Source organism: Pyxicephalus adspersus, chromosome 4 (genome assembly GCF_032062135.1).
Source record: "Pyxicephalus adspersus chromosome 4, UCB_Pads_2.0, whole genome shotgun sequence".
Lineage (NCBI taxonomy): Eukaryota > Metazoa > Chordata > Amphibia > Anura > Pyxicephalidae > Pyxicephalus > Pyxicephalus adspersus.
Window position 1 is genome coordinate 64724699 of NC_092861.1, and position 23713 is coordinate 64748411.

At 38.6% G+C, this 23713-nt stretch overlaps 1 protein-coding gene across 1 annotated transcript in view; it reads right to left on the reverse strand.

Moving 5' to 3' along the window:
• DST (dystonin) overlaps positions 1-22999 on the reverse strand; it is a 278032-nt gene extending 255033 nt beyond the window's left edge. The window contains exons 1-2 of the mRNA XM_072410183.1: positions 22774-22999; positions 22288-22322 (exon numbers count right to left, since the gene is read on the reverse strand). Of these exons, the coding sequence (XP_072266284.1) occupies positions 22288-22322; positions 22774-22954 (216 nt within the window). The 5' untranslated portion in view covers positions 22955-22999. The remainder of the gene's footprint in view (positions 1-22287; positions 22323-22773) is intronic.
• Positions 23000-23713: the final 714 nt, after the last annotated feature.

Sequence of the window (23713 nt, forward strand, 5' to 3'; positions counted from 1 at the left end):
AGAGGGGTAGTAGATCAGTTTTATTAATTGAATGCATCCTTATACCTTTTTCTATGAGCTTTTTTATATAATATTATTTAGATATAATTTATCTTAGCCTATAAATGCAATTTTTTTTTTAAAGATTTTAACGTCAGGTTTAGATATTTAGAATCCACTAAAGACAGATAACAAGGACAACTTCCCAGGGTCACTGCAGTGTATCCAGAAGCCTTTGCTGTGTAATGTCATCTTTTTCCACTTTTTGCACCACCAATCACATTTAAACTTTCAAAGCATGTAAGAATAGAATTGGTGGCCATGTGAGACTTCTTGGGACTCATATGTTTTTTTTTATATAACAATTGCTGCATGTAGAAAGTCTTCAAAGGGTGTTTTGGCAATACATTTCCTGCATAATAAGGTTTCTTTTCAACAGATTACTGGTGGGTTGTTACTTTATTTTACCTAAAAATATTGTTCAAGAATTTACCAATTGACAGGAGGGAGTGGGGTGGCCTAGTGTTGTACATCAATGCAATACTACATAAAGCATACTTTAGGATTGGTATTCATACATTTTATACCTATTTTCAGATATTTTCTAGATGGTCATGTAATTTGTAGTCTTCTTCCTCTTTGCATCGGTCAGTACAAAAAGCAAACTCTCATATTTCTCAAGATGCTTTCCAGCTTTGTACCTCATGGATGCAACCTGAGTGTCAGACATCAATTCTTTTCAACCAGAATGTTGCATTCTGTCAAGCACAGTGCTTTGTCAAAGTGGGGACAACTGGACACGGACTAACCATTTATTAATACAGGACCACAATTTGTAAGCATTCAAAGCAACTATGCAAAACAAACTATTCATAACCAAAAGCAATCAAACGTGTTATCAGTTTAGTATCTCGACGGGTGATGTATATAGTGTAAAATACAATACTTATTGGTGTAAAACAATGGAAAAGATATAAGGTAAGGATGACCAAATATGACTGATTGTAAAATCAATAGCTATTGCTCTATGCTGTCAACTTCCTCAAGCTTGGCATGCATTATAAACTTTGCTGATATTGTGCTTGTTGTAAAAGCGAGATCATAAAAATAACTTTTTCTAATATTCTAATGGAAAACTGTTCTTTGTTTTTTTTTTACAGAATGAGGTCATATGTAGCTGTAATTATTGTGCAGTAGGGTAAAATGAAAGGGAAGTTTTAACTGATGGCTATGGGTAACAGCAGGGTTTACTCCTTCAAGCAGTTTTGGTAAACAGTTTTGTTCCTAGTGTTTTCTGGTTAATGTACGCTTGCCTTGGAAAGTTTGTGCATTAACTGGAAAGGAAGGAGAAATATATAAATATTCGCTGTTTCAATGGATCAATGGAGCAAGTTTGCAAATCTGGTAATTTGACTTTACCCTGACTTCATTTTCTGTGTGGCAGGTCAGCTAAATATTGAGGTCAGAGATACCAAGGCAATGGTAGCCAACACATTTCTTCATAAAAGGTTTCCTTTTACCCAGAGGTCCCAAAACTGCTCAAACAAAGGGCTAGATTACTGTCTGTGAGATTATCTGGGACTAGAATGTAGCCAGAATGAGAAATAAAAATGCCCAAGTTTAAGGTCATTTGGGACTAATGCCTACATATTAGTAGTTATCAAAGCCTCTATATTGGTTGTGGGGATAAAAAACCCTAAATTAGTGGTAGCAATAAATCCCCCTGTGTTAGAGGGGTTGGGATTATTATAAAATAGAGTGGCAATTTTCCTTTCCCAGAGAAGCTTTCAATGTGAATAGTAAAAGCCCTCCCCACCCAGTATTGGTGTCAATAGGAGTAGTAAAAGATATCAAATTTACCATGGATGTACATGGAAACAAAAACATGTATATTTGGACAGTTTAAATGTATGCTAAATGATGTTTACTTATATAGACTAATATAAACTGATGTAAACCAATTACAAAATAAGAAAAGTAAACTAATGTTAACCAAATAAAAATATATAAAAGCACAGAAAATGAAGTAGGAAAACATAGAATACATAAAGACAAAACAAAAAAAATATTTTTGCTACTTCTTTGATTTTTATTTGTATGAATGAAACACCCAAGGATCTATGTTTAGAGCATTTGGGCTTGCTGATGGCTTAAAACACCTCTGAGATCATTGGCAAATAATTTAAAGGGGAAATGACTTGCAGTGTATCACCTTCTGATCTCCATTTTACCTACTTAGAGATGGTGTTGCGTACAAGACTTGTACTGAAAAAAAAATCAAAAACCATGCAGAAGCCTGTTCCCCCTACAATAGATGTCAGATTACTGTCCCTGGAAATGACCTTACATGATCATTTCCAATGACAAGTGCTGTACACATAGTGCTGTTGTCTTCTATGGAAAGAAGGGGGGGGAAATGGAAGAGCAAGTGGCAACCCGACACTTTGGCAGATTTTTGCCAAAGACGAGCATGACCATTCATCTCAAGAGACACTGATCTGACTGGGTGCGAAGCTTTGGGTTCTGTGACATGCACAGTTCCTGGAAAGTTCAATGGACTCTTTTTACGAGGTCACTGTCTTGTTATCAGTAAGGATAAGGCAGAAGTTAGAGACATGTAGCAGAGTTATGGATGTCCTGCTAAAGAGGAATTTATGACACAGGTGACTAAATGATTGACATGAGGTCACTTGCTTGATTCCTCAGCAAGAAAATATACTGTCTGAATCACACTTAGCACAAGTCATGCAATTGTTACTATTTGTTCTGCTCATCGATTAACACCAAGACATACACTCACTGGCCACTTTATTAGATACACCTTTCTTGTACCAGATCAAACCACATTTTGCCTTCAGAAATACTGTAATTCTTCATGGCAACTTGATAGGATTCAACATTCAACAAGGTGCTGGATTTATTCCTTAGGGTTTTTAGTTTATATTAACGTAACATTATGCAGTTACTACAGATTTGCCACCTGCACATCAATGATTGTTGGGTTAGCACATAATATTTAATATCAGTTATGTCTCACCAACAATAATGCTTTACCAGTATATACTGGTATATGTATACCATATATGAGGTCATCCTAATGGAATACAGCATATCCTGTAAGGTTTAAGGATGATTATGGGTCAGTACTGGTCAAACACTGGCCATTGTCTTAAGCTACGTACACACTTCCAATTATTATCGTTGGAAAACGAACGATCCTGCACGATATCTACGAACGATCGTATAGCACCGATCCTGCACATAGAGATAACGACACGATCGTTCGTAGATATTGTACACACAATAGATACGATCGTTTGAGCGATAGAGGAACTATGTGCACAACAGGAAAGTGAACGAACGTTCGTTCATTACGCATGCTCAAACCATGGACGATCACCGAACGACCGTACACACGAACGATGTTCAACGATCGTCGTCCAATCCGATCCGCCGGTCCGGTCGTTCGTTTCCAACGACTTTCCTCGTTCGTCGGCGTCGTTGGTTACTTTTTTACGAACGATTTTTTGCCCAATCGATCGTTCGTCGTTCGTTTTGAACGATAAAAATTGGAAGTGTGTACGCACCTTAAGTTCCTTCCTGAGTAGTTAAAAACTCAGAGCCATACCTAATGAAGGAGTCCTGACCAGAGCTTGCTGGATGCAACATGTTTCTTTGATCATCTGCCAAGTTATTGATTTCCAGCAGAATCTTTGGGTGAATTCAGTTTTCTTCCGCAGCTAAGTATCTTTTGTTACCGCTTATTAATTGTTATTACAGTATTGCATTGTTTTGTCTATCTATCTTATTATTAAATAGCATAATCGTTCAAGTCTTTGTGTTATCTCTCTTTGTACACTTCAAATTGAACCCATCAATATTTGCATAAACTGTCACAAATTATATCCGTGACATAACAATGATACAATTTTCTTGATAAACCACATCCCAATGGTGCTCCACTGGATTGAGATCTGATGACTATGGGGTAATTTGAACACAATCTTAGAAATATTAAACTTTGTGGCATAGCATGTTATCCTGCTGGAAGTAGCCATCAGAAGATTGGTACACTGCTGTCAAAAAGTAATGGACAAGGTCAGCAACAATACTAAGGTGGGCTGTGGCATTTAAGCAATGTTCCTTTGGTAATGGGGACCCACGAAAATATCCCCTCACAAAATTACACCTCCACCACCACCAGCCTGAATCAGTTTTACAAGACAGGATTGATCCATGCTTTATTGTTGAAGCCAAAAATTCTTATTGTACCATGTGGAATATTTTCCAGTTTTACTGAGCCTGTCTGTGCAAATCGTATCCTCAGGTGCCCGTTCTTAGCTGACAGACCTGGTGTGGTCTCCTGTTGTTGCAAGCCATCTGCTTCCGGGTTCTTCAGTCCAATGCTTAGTTTGAACAGTTGCTGCCATGTGATTGGTTGATGTTTGCATTATGAAGCAGTTGAACAAGTGTACCTAAAAGTGCCCAGTCGGTGCACTATTTATATAGTGAACTATACATACTGGCCTGCAGAGATAATACAAGCTACTGTACTCAAACAACAAGTCAATCTGCAAACTCTTTTCCATATGCAAAAACGTAAAGATGCAGAACGTCTGCATATTACATCAGGCTGCCCACCCCCTATACAAATCTCTGTATGAGTCAAACAGAAAAAATGTAACTGGGAAAATATGCTTACCTTGCCATCAGCTGCAGCACTTGGGTAGTAAGGAACCCAACTCTCATAAAAATACACTGCAACAACGTGCTAGAGAACCATTTTGTAGGTAATTCCAAGGTCTAGTCACAAGGAAGTTTATGCAGTGCAGAAGCTGGGGTAAGGTAAGTATATTACCTAACCCTCCAATGTGTTTTTCTATTACTTACACAGAATGATTGGTAAAGCAGTAGGGAGACAGGATGTAAAAAGCAGACTTGCTTCCTAGTTCTTCCAGCTGATTGTGCACATTCTTTAAATTAAACTTAAAAAAACAAAATATGGATTCTAAGCAACTGTACTTCCCTACAATTAGTAGATGCTCTAAAACTACATAGATATGTCTCTTTCCTTGTCCAGTGTATGGTTCCAGCTCATAGGTATGAAGAAATCTTGTTGGACAGTTGTCTGGCAATCGTGTTTTCACTCTGCATTGTATTTTAGAACTTTATGTCCTCATCAACATTTTTGGAATTGTTCCATATCTTTTGGGGGGGAGGGCAAAAAACAAAGTCCTGAATTTGCGAGAGAGATTGGGCATGAAGAGGTTACATGCTCTACCTTTCTATCAGTTTCTGGTCACCAGTATGGTGTGTACCATACCTTGATGCCCTCGATGGGTCAGCTAAACGATTGGTCTGTGCAGTTAATAACAGTGTAAGGATTTCCTAAACAATAAACTACCTTATAATGATTGTCTTGTTCTATACCTTGCAGTAGACAATCATCGTTTTTATCCCGCAAGCCAAAATTACTTCTCCAACTGTTCATTACTGAAGCTTTCTAATACCTCTTGGTATCAAGGTTTTTGCATTACTACTACTAATGATGAATGAACATCCAATCTTCATTTAAATTTAAACAGGTAATGACAATGATAAAAAAACACCACTCAAAAGAGATTATATCTATGTCAGTGGTTTATAATCTGTCAAAAATTTCAAGCCAGATACATAAACATATGTTTGAAATATTTCCCCAAACAGATCAGTAAATGCCATCCTTGTATATTATAAGGGTTTATAATACCCAGGAAAATGAGTGGAGGAAAGGCAGGTAAAGTAAATCTAAGTGGCTAGGGGGTAGACTAGTAGGTGCCTTTGTCACTGCACACCGAATTAACAAAGTAACAGTTTTTCTATAAACTTGCCTGAATATATATGAACCTATACCAATGGCATGAAATTTATACAGTATATACATATTTATACTCTGTATATAACAACCACTTACTGCAGACAAAACCTTAAGCCAAGTTCTATTACACTATTTAAAACAATGCCGTTATTTGTGATTACACATCCTTTTTGTGAGCCACGATTTCTGCAATTAAAGTGAACAATAAATTAATAAGAAGTGCCCAGCAACCAGGTTTATTTTGTTTCAAGATACCAATATAAAAAATAATTCCTACAGTCTGGTTTCTAGATGTTCATACAGAAACTGTCGCTTCCTTTTATTATTACAAATCAGCTTAATTCTCACATGGACTCATACATTAGCAGTATACTTTACATTATAGTTTCAGCTTCAAGGACAATGAATACATAAAAACAGTAACTCAACTAACTAAAAGAAGTATAAAATGTATCTTGATTTAAGCAATGTCTTCATAATAAATCTTATCCTCGCTATCTACACATACTGTGGGCTTTTATATTAGTTTTCTTTTAAATCATTAATCTAATTCCCTTTTTTCTAACTAGTTATATAACTTGATTTTTTTTTTAATTAGTAAAAATGTCAGCCCTTTCTAGAATCAATGTCAGGTGCCTGATGACCCCAGCCTTTCTACATATGCAGGCTGCAAAGAATATGTGTGTGGCTTAAAAGGAAAGAGTTTAAAAATGTCTACAGTATAGTAATGGCCTGCTAACACTATGCTATGTAATATACAATTAGGTGTGGGCTGAAGTCAGTTGTGTTACCCAGGATTCAATGTGTATTATGGATTCACCTTTTCTACAAACTACCATAGCACTGGTGTTATTTGGTTGGCTGGTTGACCTACTGATTTAGTTGATTAAACATTTTCTGAGCTGTTTGTATGTTCTTTAGGAGTTCTGATTTCACATACTGCCTGCTTGTCCATGGCCAAGTATTCAAACCAAAAAACTTAGTAACACATTGTTTTTGCAGTAGTCTACAATGACACTTCAATACAACTATAAGATGTGTTGACAAAATTGTCAAATTGATTCAGTGTTCAGGTTGATTTGCAGCCAAACTTGAACCCCAACAGTCAATAACAGAGGCAAGCTCCCCCGACATTACATAGAGCATAGCTCAGCAAATTCAGGCTGTTTTTATTTTATTATTTATTAAAAAAAAGCATTCCCCCTCCAAGGTACTAAAAGAAGACCATTGATAGGAAATGGAGCAGTGACTGTGCTATCCATACAGGTCTTATGGAATCTTTTTTACAAAAAAACAGAACTGCAGGTGGGGGCTTATTTGGAATTTGAAAGCCCCATTAAAAAAGGGGGACCTAGATACCCACCCCTTCACCCTGGAGAATGAGTACAGGGGTATACATTACCTCTTACTAATTCCTTGAAAAGGGTAGAAACGAATCCCCAGAAATAATGACAGCACACAATAGAAAAATATATTTTTTTTAACCAATAGTTACCTTTGCTGGATCCTTTGTTGCAATGTGTGCCTGTATGATCCATTCATGGCAACCGCTCATGTCCCATAAAAAAATCTTCCATTTCCTTTTCAAAAAGGTCCTGGGCCTTTTCATGTCTCAGAGAATCTGGCTGGCTGACTATGACAGCTGTCACAATCTGCTGTCTGGATTAGCTGTATGGTCAATAAAAGTTATAGCATACAGCTTTGTGCTGAATCTGGATTTGTTTGTTAATTCGAATGACCAATGTTGTGGCCGATTTTACCATCCACCTGAACCCAAACACCAACACTATCTATAAATACAAGTATTATTATGAACAGCATTTACATTTTTTTTTACTTGCTACAAATAAGTGAAAAGCTGGAACTGAACAGTCCATCAGTGCACCTGTGTATAAACTTGGGATCAGAGCTGTAAACACTGATTTTAACTGTTCTTAACTGTGTCTATCCATAGTCTCCAGTTTTGTCCTAACAGATTTTTTCAATGCAAATAGGCATATAAAGTAAATATTGCAACACCTTTTGTAATTGTAAAAGGCAGCTAGGAAGCTGAATTTCTTGTGCATGAAGCTATACAAGGGTGGGAGGGCCTAAGAAAGACTTGCATGTCCTCTTGTGGTTTGAAAGACTTCTTTTGTCGCCCCCTTGGCCCCAGCTACAACCTACACATGGTGCCAAGTGCCAACATGCAATAAGAATCCCAGCACCCAGCAGATGGAGAGGAGAGGACACACTATTGCTGTATGCTATTGCTAGAACACTGACACCTTGTGGCAAAAGACCAAAACAACAACACAATAATAATCTGACAATATTTTAAAACTTGTTTGTATCATAGAATGCACTAATTAGACAAAGTAACATATCCTTCTCAGGTCAATCATCACGAACTATATATCATTCCAGCTAAAGGTTGTGTTAGCTTTGAAAAGAGTTTACAATGCTTTGACTAAATTGCTGTTTGTGCCCCGCTGGGATTGATGATCACTATGCACTGACCTGCAGTACATTTCTGTAAATTGAATTTTATGAGCATATGGATAAACTCTTACATAAAGAGAGATCACAGGATGTCCAGTTCACATTAATGAAACAAAAGATCCTTTTACACCTTCATTTTAGACAATCATAAAAGCATGCAATACACCATTAAATGTGCTTTAGTTGCAGATCAAATGCATTTTTATTATTTTTTTTACTTTTATTTGCCTTGAAAAACTTACCAATAAAATGCACTTTTAGTGCATTGTCTATGAGCTGTCACTGACTATAATGTATGGCACACTTTATCAAAAGACAAAAATCTGTGCTGTAGTGCACATATAAGTGCCGTAAGAGTTAATCTTCTCAAAGAGAGGCAAGAAAGCCTAGAAAATGTTACTTTCATATTGTTGCAATAAATTATCACATTGAGTACAGACATAATAAATCTTTGCAACAGACAGGGTGCAGTGTTCATCACTCTAACTTCCCAAGCAGTTTGTAGGCGGCACACAGGCTTTGCTGCAACAAAATATAATAATGTGAATTTTCCCAGTGACTCAGCTTTTCGCACAGCTCTGTGGTTTTGTTTTAGGCATTGGCAATGGTCTCAGCAGTCAGATAATTTACAATAGGGAATCCAGCCAATCTAAAATGAAAGTGAAATGTATGGATTTTTTAGGCAAATAGGTGTATTCAAAAATGAAGTACATACAAAATTAAAATATTACACAAATAATCTTTCCTATTGTGTAACAATCATGGCTAGTGGCTCACTCAAATAGAGTGATAATGCCAGGCTAGGTAATAGATAAATAAATGTTTATAGCTATCAGTATTTGGTGTCCATAAAACCCTAAAAAAGGATGGACAAGTAAAATTGTCTCGGTAGGCCTGGTAAAATTGTCTAAGTAGGCCTGGGTTGGTAATTGGGGATAAAGAAAAGGAGGATTTAATAAACACTTTCTTTAGCTTTGTGTAAATAGCAGAGCTCAAGTCCAAATTGCTAATAGCAATGTCACTGCCTTAAATGAGTCACAATGGCTCAAAATTGATGTGATTTAGAAACAGTTGGGCAAAATTAAGGTTGGCAAAGCACCCGGACCCAATGGATTACATCCATGCCCTCAAAGATCCGAGCTCAGGTATTTCAAAGCCATTATTTTTGGCATTCACTGGCAAGGTACCAATGGATTGGTGTAAAGCCAATGTGGTTCCTATTTTCAAAAAAAGTTATCAGGTAACTACAGAGCTGTTCCTTTAACCCCTCTAGCGGTAATACCGAGTGTGACTTGGGGTGGAAAAAAACTAGCAAAAAGCGGTAACCCCGAGTCCCCCTTACCTTAGCCCCGCGCTCCAGCGGCAATCGGACGATTAGTTAGATGCGATGCACCATGCAGGATTTCTGAATGGTGCATCGCATCTAACTGCAGATGCAATCACCAATAGTAAATCCAGGGGGTGATGCCAGCGGAGATTTCCTGCTGGCATCACCCCCGGAATCCACTGCAGTTACATCACCCAGAGATCAGCCTCCGGGTGATGCGAGCAGGGGAGTGAGCAGGGCGAGACATCCCCACCGCATCACCCGCCAAGATCTATGACATCCTCCGGGTGATGCGGTGGAGTGATGGATTGTGGGGGCGGGAAATTTAAAAGCAGATTACTATGTAATCTGCCATAAAAAAATTTTTTTACAGTAAAAAACACTAAAAAACATAAATAAAATAAAAGTATCAAAACACATTTTAGTGCACCAAGCATTTTTGAACCAGTGCCCTGATTTAAATTTTGCCCACTATTAGCCCTGACCTTGATCTGACCTTTTGATGACTTATAAATCACTTCCTGAATGTATCATTTCATCACTTTGTCTTTGACATTGATTGTTCCTGATTGATTGCTGGAGACTGCATGGCATCCAAATGGCATCTCGCCGGCGCAAGCGATGTTTTGTAGGAGTTTGAAAGCAGCAACAGCAATTTGGAGTCCCTTGTGGAATCGAGCGATAGCGATAACGATTCACCAGGAAATCTGTCATCGGACAGCGAAAGTGAACTGAGCGACGATTCTGAACCTGAGGTCAGTGCTGTTCGCACATGGTGTCCTAACGACCTTGATGTGGATCAGGCAGCACCACCAAGATTTCCATTCACTGGTGCACCTGTGATGAAAATTGAGGCTGAATGCGATGACCCCTGGCATACCTGAAGTTGTTGCAGAGACAAACAGGTAAGCCGCTCTTGTGTTTGCTAACTTTTTGAAATTTTTTGCTAATTTTTTTTTCTGCAAACGTGCTGCTTTGTGTTTGCTAACTTTTTGAAGTTTTTTGGTAATTTTTTTTTATGCAGACATGTATGCTGCTTTGTGCTAACTTTTTGAAATTTTCGGAATGTTTTGCCAATATCTTTTTTTTATGTAAGCATGTATGCTGCTCTGTGTTTGCTAACTTTTTCAAATTTTTTGCAAATTTTTTTTTTATGCAAACATATATGCTGCTCTGTGTTTGCTAACATATTACCTGCAACCTTCACATTATAAAAGAACATATCCTAAAATACATTTTTTATTTTGTTTTATGCTGGTACGCTGGAGAACAACAAGGTGCTCCACACCTGAGGTTTGCAAGAAGCAGAAAGTGGGAACCTGTGACCAAGGATGACATTTGGCTGTTTTTGGGGCTTGGTGATCTGCAGGGAGGGCTGCAGGGAGTTGTGGGCAAACCCGTGCAGAAGTGGTACTGGTCCAAGAACAAAATGGTTGCCACTCAATTCTTTGGCACAGTCATGTCAGGATACAGATTTTCCCTCATCATGAAGTACCTGCACTTCGCAAACAATGAAGAATTTGATGAGACTACCCATCCTGCACCAAAAAAAAAAAGAAAAGAAAATTTGGGAAGTGTCTCAGATGATTCCACAAAATTTCCACCAAACCTATGTGCCAGAAAGAGATGTCAGCATTGACGAAAGTCCAATGGCTTACAAGGGGAGGCTCAGCTGGGTGCAGTACATTGCGTCAAAGAGGGCACGACTTGGCATGAAGACCTATATGCTGTGTGAATCTTCATCTGGCTACATCTGGAATACGGTGCTGTACACTGGAAAAGGGACACAGTTCAACCCCAGATACAGCCATTATGGATTGGCAACATCTTCAGTGCTATCCCTCATTGAGCCATTGCTAGGTCAGGGCTATTGTGTCGCAACTCACAATTTCTACACATCTCCTGAGCTTTATGAGTTCCTTCTGCAACACAGAACAGATGCGTATAGAAGTGTTAGGGCTAACCGGCGCAACCTGCCATCACTGTTTGCAAAAGGGAAGCTGAAGAAAGGAGAAATTGTTGCCTGACAGAAAGGCAAAATGATGGCCCTAAGATGGCGTGACAAGAAAGATGTGTGCCTTATGAGTACTGCCCATGATGCCTCCACTGTTCTGGTACACAGAAAACGTGGGGAAGAAGTGATGAAGCCACAGGTGGTGACTGACTACAACAACACCATGGGGGGTGTGGACAGAGCTGACCAAGCCATGACATTCTACCCAGCGATGAGGAAACAGCAAAGGAAGTAATTTTCAAAGGAAGATTTTCAGGCATCTAGTTGAGCAGTGCCTATGGAATGCCTACGTTTTGTACAAATAAAATAGTCAGAGGCCTGTGAATCATTCAGACTTCATTTTGCAAGTTTCCGAATCCATAGTCAAGAACCACCAAACACCATCAGTGGCTATGAATAGACCTGGACGTCGTGCTTCCACCTTTGTCAACCCAGAACGCCTGACCGGTCGTCACTTCGTTGAATACATCCAACCAACCCAGAAAAAGGCGGCACCTACAAGGATGTGCGTGGTTTGCTGCTCAAAGACCGATGACAGAGGAAGGAAGAAACGCAAAGAAACCAGGTTCTACTGTCCTGACTGTGATGTTGGACTTTGTGCAGCACCCTGCTTTAAAATCTACCACACCCGGGATGTCTACTAAAAAAGTAATTTTTTTTTTTCTAAAATCTGCATTTATTTTATATTATTACTTATCAATAATATTGCACCCTTGTTTGGAAAATTCCAGTGAGAAATTTTTGATAAATTTTTTTTTAAATAAGTTACACTGTTGTGGTCTATTATTTCATTATTTTTTATATTAATGATTTATAACTATGTATTATATTATAATTTATGATTATAATATAATAAATAAATTTAATTATTATACATGGGAGTTAATCCTAAGAATTACAGGCCCACAAAATAAACAAAAATTTCTATGCAAAAAAAATAGGATCACTGTTTGCATCAAAAAACTGACAGAATTAGAACGCTAGGGGGGTTAACGTTCATAATTGGAAAGGTCATAAAGAGTTTGATAAAGAACCACATGGAGGAGTTTCTGCTAGAAAATAATATTATAAGTGATAGTTAGCATGGCTTTAAGAAAGAGTGAATTTAGTATAGAGGGAGTAAGTAAACAGGTTTTATATCTGGGATATGTTTTTTTCCCTACTAGATGAACTTGAAGGGCTTTTTCAACTTTTTTCTTGAGTCTTTTTCAACCTGACCATGTAGCTATCTATATAAAATATCATGAACATTTCAAATACATGTTTCTACCTTTTGCATGTATGTTCATTTATAGCTATTTATATAAATAGGGTATCATTTTTATTACACCTATTTGCTAAAAACTTACCACTTTTCCCTGGGGTTGGCATCATTATAAATAACTTTTTGAAAGGAAGAAATCCTTATGTACTAGGAAATATTTGTCATTTTGTATTAGCAAAATGTTGTCAACACAATAGAGAAAAAGGGATAAATCTTTAGGTCCTCTTTCAGATTAAGAGCTATTTTAGACCCATAGCAGGCTGCAGCACAGGCTTAATTACAATCCCAACCTCTCCTATTCCAGTGAATAGGAGAGATTGAGAACCCTTTTTTGCTTGCAACTTCCCGAAAGCCATGAGGTCAGTTTTGGCTAGGCAGTTGCTGTGTAGGATTTGCACCACTGGCGCAGCCCTGTGCAAATGTAGTTGCCCATGATGTGGTTTGCATCTCTCAGTCATACACCAGCAGTTTTCTATTCATCTGGGAAGGGGACTCGTGCAGTTTTACCCTGCAGGTCTGAAAGGGTCCTTGCGATTGAAAACCGCACCCCTTCTCAACGATCATGCTATCAACACACAATATTGACAACCTGTGCAATTGTGTGATTCTTCCTCCAGAAGAGGAAAAGCAACCATGCAGCCAGAAGTGACAACATAGGTGGGATGTGCAGGCTTTTATTACCAGGAGGAGAAGGAAGGTTGGAGACAGTGATGGGAATCTTTCACCTTTCATTCTGGATTCACCCCCCAGCTTTCCCTTTGCATTATGTTCTTTATGCTGTTCAACATGCTAGACTTCACTGTAAGTGCCACCTATTTTTCCTACAATTTAACATAAAATCTACTGAATGCAGGACCCAAAATAAAAATGGTACTGAGGAGGAATGGAAGCTGTCTTAGCTAACCTCTCCTTCTAGAAATACCAGTTCTCTGGCTTGCATGATGAGTCTCTGCCTTCAGTATTTTATAGTAGGTATGCAGATTAGGAGTTGTGCCTTCACGTGCACTCTCTTGATCTGCATGCTTGTTCCAGGTCACCTAGGAAGTGTTTATGCCATAGACAGCTACAGAAATTGCATTTTACAGAAGAAATCAATAATAATATTGCCTTTAATTTTATTTGGTTATTCTGATGGGAACAAACTTCTCACAGGGGTGGAACGCTTAATTACTGTACTGTATTTATGAAAGAAGAGTATTGTTCCCCTAGAATGGATGTGTGTTAGGACTACAAAACACCTTCTGTGGCCCACATAGGTAAATTGGCCAAGGATACACCAGAGGAAGAGTGCACAGGTTGTTAGGAGCTCAATAGATCTCTGGCAGGGGAAAAAAAACACAAAAACGTGCATGCATTGGAGAGGTGCATTGAATATGTTCAGACATACATAGACTATTATCAATTCAACAGAATTAAAGGCACATTTGCATGCTTACTTCCCTGTCTTCCATATAGTTGATTTGCTATAAATCTGCAGCAGTAAAGTTTGTAAATACCCCCACTCTGTCCCTATCAAATTAAATGTTGTTTCTTGACCAAGCATAATTACAAACAATCCTTCTAATAGTGCACATCCTAGAGATTTAAACTGCTTCTGGATACCTGATCTGAAACAGTCAAGGACATCCCAAAGATGAAGGTGATCTAAATCTATGCCATCCTTTTGTTGTAAAAGTAATGAAGCCGCACTGCCCACAGAGTATGACTAAATCTGTCTGACACCATTTATTGCAATGTTTTAACTTGGATTTATTTCTAGACAGTCTAGTTGTTTTAGGTGTGTTTGAATACAGTACTTTGCATGTGATCAGACAGAAATGTGTTCTGCAGTTTGGAGGATTCATAAAGAACTTGTCAAAAAAGTCCAGTGCTCTACACTAAAACTATTTTAAAATAAGTTGCATTTTGACAATAATTTTTAGATCATACATTTCACAGGATCAATATCCATTTTTCTGGACTTAAAAGCCCCAATCTCATTTCAGTTGTTTTCATTGTGCCCGTCTACATCTGAGCAATCCTGTTTTCCCACTGTTAGGCAAAATGTAAAGAAATAGTATTTTAAATTAACCTGTTACTAGTAGGCTGTTGACGTTTAAGTATATACATATTTACAGGTACTATGTAGGTATTCACTTTTAAATTTCACAGCAGCAGTATTTCACTTTTTATCTCAGCTCAGCCTACCCTGTACTATTGCATTTGTTCTGTATTTACATAAAGGATTAGATGCCTGGAAGGCTGCACATTGACTGCTTAAAAGAGATAAGTTAACATTCTGCTTCTGCGGTGAGGATTAATTGCTCCACAGTGCCTGCAGCTTCAGAGTTTTAAAGGTAAACAAACAATGTTCTTATAAAATTTCCAAAAGTTTGATAGGCTATTTACACACCCAGAGACGCCCTTCATATTTATGACTACAATTGTTTGAAAACTTTAAACACAACAGTTCCATGGCAGAAGTATGTTGGCTGTATTGGAAAATTCCAGCCAATAGTACTTTTTCTTGTTTTGAGTCAGAGCAGAATTACCTCATATAAGTGATAAAAGTTATGGCAAGTCTGAGAGTACAAAAAAACGTGCATTATAAATGATCCATGTCATGGACTCCCTTATGCATGGCTGGTATAAGCCTTTGATCAGACTGTTCATGTAGTCCCAATGTTTTATTAGCGAACAAGAACTGCTTGCCACTCCAAATAGCTTTATTTTAACATGGGGTTTGCATATAACATAAATGCAGCAATACTGATTGCAATCCTTGGTATCTATATGTACCTAAATACTACAGTCCTTATTATTGGTAAACAGAGGTTGCAATGTGTTTACAGAATACTGTATAAGTGCTGCAATACATTTTAAAGGGCACAAGGACACATCTCTAAGCTGCTTGGCTGGCAAAAAGTGTTAACTTGTGCCGCATGTTTTTGCTGATCTCAAAGTTTCTATAGGAATGAAGGGTATCTGCTTTACATTGTTTGGCACAAAAAGAATGTACAAAGTCATAGCGTGCCCCTGTGAGGTACTTAGATGCCAATGTTAGGGACTTTTAAGGGTGATCCTAAACTGGTGCTACCTTAACATTCCTGCACCCCATCATAAGAAAGTGTAATTCATATCTGTTAGATTACTATACAAGCTTTCCTAAAGCTACCAGAGCTACCAGACAAAAAGTGAGGCTAACACTACAGTAGTAACACATGTATAAATAATAACGTATTTCTTTAGTTGAGTATATAAAAACTAAAACCCCTTTAGATTGTTACTTTTGTTGATGTCCTTGTTGCAGATTTTAAATCACATCCTGTCTTGTGAAACCACTGTCAGCAAGCCAGGGAAAGGAACATTTTGAGTCCTGAAAAGCAGGGGGTCCCAGTTCTCCCCCACTCTATTGAAAACTAGAAAAAATATTTTGGCTTTGATCTCAGTCCTACTTTGTGATAGAAATTTCACATTTAGAATATCTTATGGGCGGCTCCATGTACATGGGCAAGGGGGCATAAAAGATTGGCTATGATTACAGCTCCTCTCACAGCAATCTTTGCAAGAGTGGAAGGCATGGTTAAAGAAGCAGCATCCAGCAATTTAGGTGCCTCATGAAAACAGTCTCTGCCAATCATGTGATACTGGGCTAAACTGCAGGCCTGTCAGCCTGTGATCCAATAGGCTTACAGCGGAACTGTAGCCACCTGGGTAATTGTAGCCCCTGGTTATCGCTAACAGCTCAACACAGGAAGCGCTGTGTATTGATAATACCAATAATCAGAAGATTAGATGGGTTGACATCTATAAAAAGAAATGTCTATAAATGTCTAAAAAAATGTAAAAGCATTTATATTATATTCCTAATTTATTGATATAACAAGTAGATAAATACCATATATATTATATCTTGTATAAACTGAGATTAAAAAGTAATAGTGTTCTCTCCAGACCCTTTTAGCCGGGCGCACCACCCAGCATTTTTCAGTAACCTGAAAGCTGTTTTTGGGTGGTTACTGAAGAGTTGGGTCACAATACAGAGGCTGCCACTTTCCTAAAGCTTCTTCCTACCCAGCCTGAAATAATTTCTGGGTTAAACACTAAGTAGGGTTAATGTTCAATGTATGGCATGCATCACGTCCTGTAACAACTCATTTTGGGTAAAAAAGTTTGATCTAAATTTTCAAAGACCAGCTTTATGATACAATACTGTATATTTATTGCCTTTCTGACGTGAATCAGCAGGGTAATGTCTGTGCGCACTGTGTCTAGAAGGTACTGTCACTTGAAAAGTGCCAGCAAGGAACCCTCATTCACACCAACATTTTATTTATAGGCCATGAAAAATGGGCATGCCTGTGTGGGTGGAGTGTGTTTTCCTGAATTCCACTAAATCAGTGCCTAAATTAACACTTTGTAGCCAGGAAACTTTCCATGACACAATTCTTAGGAAGTAATCGAATCCAGTAATGGAAAAGAATAAGTATGTGGATGCTTTTTTTTAATGCTAGCCTAGCTCTATTACATTACATTTTCTAGATGTCAACAGTTCCACTGCAAATTTAATTAGCAAAGTGACTGGGGAGTTTCCCAACATTGGCTGTTTAGAAGCCAAGTGCTGCCAATGCTGGATGTCTGAAACCCAGGCATTATCTTGTTCTGTCCAATTCTGGCACCCGGGGTAGTGGAAGGGAGACTGGAGCTGTGACTTATTGTATCACGTGAGCCATATGTGATAAGATATAAAAAAAGAAATAGGTGCTTAGGACAGTTACTTTACACAGAGGGTAAAATGAAGACTAAAATAATCAGAGCGAGGTAGGAATAAACCTTAAGTAAAATTGCAACAGAGATACACAAAATAGTGCACAGCAATTGACTGTACAGTATCCAAAAAAAAACCTCTTTTGTGTACTTGTTTGTGATTCAAGAGATGGATTCTGAAACACACCAGCTATAAATAAGTCACTGCATCCCACATACAGAAAGTTTCAATATCAAAGTGTCAGCAGTAAAAGTTTTATCAGTGGCAATCACATTCTACCTACCCTGAATATTTGTGTATGGCTGATGATAAAGTAAGCAGAAACAGAGGGATATACAGCACAAGAATGAAGATCCACTAACCACACAGGTAAGTCATTATTTCAAGAATTACACTTAGATAAGGGGAAACTGCGCAATAATAATGAACTTATTTCCTAGAATTTCCCAAGTTAGTTGCAACCCCATGCAAGTTAGTTATTTACCGGCTCAGTAGCTATAAGAATTCATTTTTCAATTGATGTGTTTGAACCTACTTATATCAGAATTTTAGTGGAATTGTGAGCCACACAGATAGGCATCCAATAATAATAGAATAGAACACCTACTGTACCTAGAACTCTACAGCGATAGAGGGATTCCTAAACAGGAATTCATGTTTATAGTGTCACAGAACATCACTGTGTCTTCTAATATAATAATTAGAGGAACAATATAGCCAAGGTTAAGTCAAGCTGTCTGTGGTTGATATAATGGGCCACTTCATATAATGGAAGGTCAATGGCTTCATTTTCCTATTTTAAAATTTCCTTTTAATGTGAAGTTTAAATTTGTGATGTTACTAATATATAGGGGTCCTATTTATTATGTATAGATGGCAATAATTTCTAGCAGATTATGGCCTTTTTGCTGTTTTTATGTCTTTCATGTCTTGTATATTTCTGGGGTTCATGAACTGTGGTCAGAGTGCAGAAACCAGGGAGATGAATGAGCCATTATCTAGCAGCTGAAATCAGTATTAAATGTTCACAACAATGGCTTGGATGACCCTTTATTTATAAATTGCCTTAGGAATAACACAAAAACCCATCTTATGTTTCATGTCCACCTCCCTTGCTCAAATTTTACATTTTATTTTATACTTTATTAGGTGTTATGTTGCCCTATTTTCAGTGTGGACAAGGTTTCAATTTTAATGATGAAATTAAAATTTATTTTTTTTACTGGCTGACTGTTTAGGTTTTACTAATCAGCTTGTGTTCTCAATGTTTATTTGAAGCCTTAAAAGTTTAGAGTTAAATACAAATATTGATTATTTAAAAAAAACATTAGAGCTATGGACAACGTTGTTGCAATTTTTCATTTTTATCTGATGAGCTCTGCTATTAAATGTAATAAATGTTAGTAATCCTGTGCCTTTATTTTTGTTTTTACTTAAACAAAATAACTTTTCAAATGCATGTCAAAGATAGCTTACTTTATGATTGTTCATAACAGATGGCTAAAATATAATCTATAGACGTTTCTCTCATTGTACATAATGTTATTGATATGTGAATATAATAAAAAAATGGTTTAAATGAATGCCATATGTTGTCATTAAATATGCACAGGCAATGTTTTCAGCTTAGCAGCACTAATAAGTGGCTGTAGATTGAGAATCTGCTTAGACTGATCAAAAACTATACATTCTACAGGAATTTTATGTCAGCAATTCTTAGACAGAGACTGGCTGACAGCAAATATAAAAATGCAATTGTTACATTAAAAAGCAAACATTTACCAATATTAACTAAAAGTTATATACAGCAAAACTATACTATAATTGTTCAAGGGGAAGAGCAACTAAAATATAGATTATATGAGACAACAAGCCCTGCCACTCTTAGAGCTGTAGTATCCCATATGTTGGATTGCCAAAGGTTGTCCTTCTTAGCTTTAACCAATGCATTCTGTCTCATTACATCTTCCTTTATCAATGGGGATATCTACAGCTAAACAATACACAGGTTGTTACCAATGCTGCTCTCACCACCACTGTTCACCAGTCAAGAAAGAAAATCCTGGTCAGCTTCCAAAAAGCCTACTTGCCTGGCCAACATCAGAAAAATTCAGTTACATAAGAAAATGAATGATACTGAAAAATTAACCATGTGTTTACATAGCAGCAATATATTATGCAGCTCTTTACAGAGTTTATATTCAAGTCTTGCACACCTGTACAAGAGTTATGTTATTCTGGCCCAGACAATCAAAATGGCCAAAGATCAGAATGAGGGAGAAGAAAGAAGATGGAGGAACCAGTGATGGAACCAGTACAGGTGAGTGGAACATTTGGTTTAGTTCTGCTTTAAACTCCATGCATACAGTGTCCTGTCGGAGATTACAATGTGGTGATATACCTCTGTATGGCCAAATTCTCACCAATGAGCCATGGTGCACTGCATGCAGAATATGTATTTCTATCATGACAGGTACAATTAAAAACAGTACATTAATCAAACATATCTTGTCAATGATGAATAGGAACTGGAGCTTGTAAGCATATAAAATTGTAGGCAATGCAGAATCTCTCTGTTAGGACTTCCTTTACACACATTTTCTATCTCACCTGAACTATCCTCTCAAAATACTGTGTTCATTTGTACAAAAGCATGTGTGTGATGACTATATGGAGTTCATATTCATGTCAGAGAGAATTGGAAAAATATATCTGGCCAATAACCTATAGGCCCAGACCTACTACAACTAATAGTAACTCTGGCCCCTGGCAAAAAAGCCTGAAATATAACTAATACCTAAACAGTTTTATGAAGAAAAGAATTCTTTTTTGCTGTAAAGTGAAAGAGTATTTAAAGAGACCATGTTGCCAAACCATTAATGTTAACAAATATCTTTTCCTGATACACCATATTTTTGTGCATGCGATTTACCAGTAAAAGACTCGCTTCTGTTAGCATCCAAATGTATTACCACTGCTGCTGGATGCTGCAATTCTTGGATGTGATATCGGCAGACTCAAAAATGTCACTCAGTAAAATAGTATTCCCTTTTGCTGTTCCCTCCGGCAACAACATAAAAGCTTAGGGAGGGGGTGTGCAAGGAAATCTGCTGCTAGAACAATCAAATAGATCAAACGGACATTGCAAATAAATACAAAATAGTTTATAGAAAGGAAAATGCTACTAAGCATTTTAAATACATGATTTTCTGTACTTTTACCAGGCTCTTGTAATAGATTGGGGAATGTAAAATCTGAAATGTAATGGCATTGTGATGGAATAACTATAAATCTTCACTTGTAGGTATCTTCAGCATCCCCAGGACCTCAGTAATGTCAGGTATGTATATACTAACATGGGATAACCTAGAACTGACAGGTATGGCATATTACGAGATATTTGTTTAGATTTATTCAACTACAACACACACGCATGTACATGTCTCCGCACACACTTATAGTAATGTACAGGTTTTCCTGGAAGCCCACTTACTCTTCCAGCCCATACATCATTTATTCTGATAACAGCTGCATACACCAGCATTATTGGATAGAGGTGTGTCATTAGATCTGCAATTCTTATATATATATATATATATATATATATATATATATAACAGTAATGTATAAGTTTGAGCACCTGTGAGACAGATTTACAGGGGCTGCCATTGCCGCAGACCAGGACTGTCCTCCTCCTGACTTCCTTCGTCACGGATCTGGAACCAGCATGCAGCCAATGAAATCTGAAAAGTCTCATTCTCCTTTCTGTGTGATTTTTCAGAGTTATGGCTTATTTGGCTGTTAAGACAGAATCAGGATGACAGCCCCAAAGCCTGCAGCCTTACATACAAGCCAGGAAAAGAAACTCCCATATGTCTGTTCTCAAATGTTTATTTTACAATAAATAGCAATGATAACATGCATTAACCCATTGTAACAAGTTGTACTGTGATCAGATCAGTGAAAAATATTAGCTAGCTAATTGTTACCATTCTTTGTTTAAAATACAGAGGTATTTCGTACAGCAGTATGTACAGTATACTGAAATAGATTGTTTGCTTGGAAATATCTGAATGTAAAGGGATGTACTGTATGATACATATACTAGAGAACTGTTTCTCAACCAGGTTTCCTTTGGAGGTTGCTTGGGGTTCTTTGATAAGTTTGTGAGTCTCAGATCAATATAACTGACCCCAATGATCCCTTGATTCTGTCAGTGTGACATTCTTCCCACATTTATCTTATGTCTTGGGGGTTGTGGATATAGTATTTATAGAAGGGGTTCACTAGGATTACCCCATGTTAAAAAGCTCCTGAAACACTGAATTAGATGAACAATCCCCTTTTTATTCTAGGAAGTTTGCAAGTCATTTAAGGCCACCTGCAGTATGTTGTATTTATTTGGTATATTCACAGATCTTCCCCCAGTGTAAATCGTATTGCTGTGCTATATTCAGCCATTCCCATCATTATGATCTGAGCTATCCTTGGCTGAATTGAACACGCCATGCATTGAGGGCTGCCATGGCACCAGGATATGTGCAGACGGGGGCATTATACAGACAGGGGGGTGAACACATAGGAGGGGGCACTGGTGTTACATGGTGCAGATAGTTACCTCTGAGCGGAAGTGATGGGATCTCAGGATGGCATCTGTAAGGAGAAGAAAACACACAATCAGCATCAATCCTTCACTTTTCATTGGGATTATGGCGCAATCCTCTTAGAAAACATGCAGTGAATGAAAACAGCCAAGGGCATAGCTGGGCCTGCAGGAGGGAAGCAGTGATGGGGGTGTCGGTGCTGACCCCTATCCCAATATCATCCTGCTCCAAGGATGGGTGGAGATCCGGCTGCCGCAGTTGGGATTCTCCTAAAATTGTACGGCAGATGAATCAGCCTGCCACATGTACACTGTGCCTGCCTCCTCCTCCCGGACAAGATTGGCAGTAAATGAATGTTTTCACCCCATCCCCACCCCCATGATCGCAGTTATGGTAAGTGATGAGACATGCCACCATGACCCCTATGAATGGGCACTGTATGGAGTGCCGGCACACATCACATGACACAAGCATTGGGAACGGAGCCTTACATGTCCTACCTCTGCTCCTCGGGCGGTAGGTGAACACGGTCTTCATGGGGTGCCTGCTCTTCTGAAGCTTGCGGTGCCAGCAGCACAGGAAGGAGATGGTGGCTATGGTGCCCAGCATGAGGAACAGCAAGAGCAGGGCACATTGGATGCTGTACGGTCTCAGCAACACCAGGAAGGCAGCGGCGATCATCCTGATAGCAATGTCTCTGCACAGCGAGGGGTACCGATCTCAGGACAGGTGACTCAGCAGCTGCATATCCCATATACCCCCTCCCCTGTCACACATCACACACGGGGCGACGGGCAGCCACTATCCAGAGGCGGCACCGGGCACGGGCGGCTTGTCATATGCTCGGACTGTCAGTGGAAATAAAAGTTTGTGTGCCTGTCCTCGGCTTACTAGCAGCATCAGCAGCAGCTGCCTGCTATGGGAGGGGGAGCCATGGCTCCTCCTTGGATGGATGCCGGGTGACGTCACAGACACCCAGCCAGTGCTGCAGAGACAATCATGGCTGCAGCGTCTCCTCAGCACCCACCTGGCCTGTTATGCACTGCACAGCGCTGTGTGTTGTGTCATTGTGACGGGGTACTGAGGAAAACATGCCTGGCTTCCCTCATGCTGCTCACCTGGCTCTAGTACTTGGCCTGGAACTAATACACAGTCCACACAGGTCTGCATACTGGTTCCAGGTAAGTGAGAATGTACAAAGCCATTGCAATAATGTTAACGCAGAACTAATCCCATTGATCCTTACCTGTCCTTGTTCTGTCACAGGCACCAGGCTTCTTTCCTTATCTATCCCTATCTTCTGCAATCTTGATTGGCCGGTAAGGATGAGGTAACGCCCACACAGGTGTGCACACATTAATTATGGCCGGCACATACTAGATTGTAAGCTCTTCGGAGCAGGGTCCTGTCCTCCTGTATCACTGTCTGTATTAGTCTGTC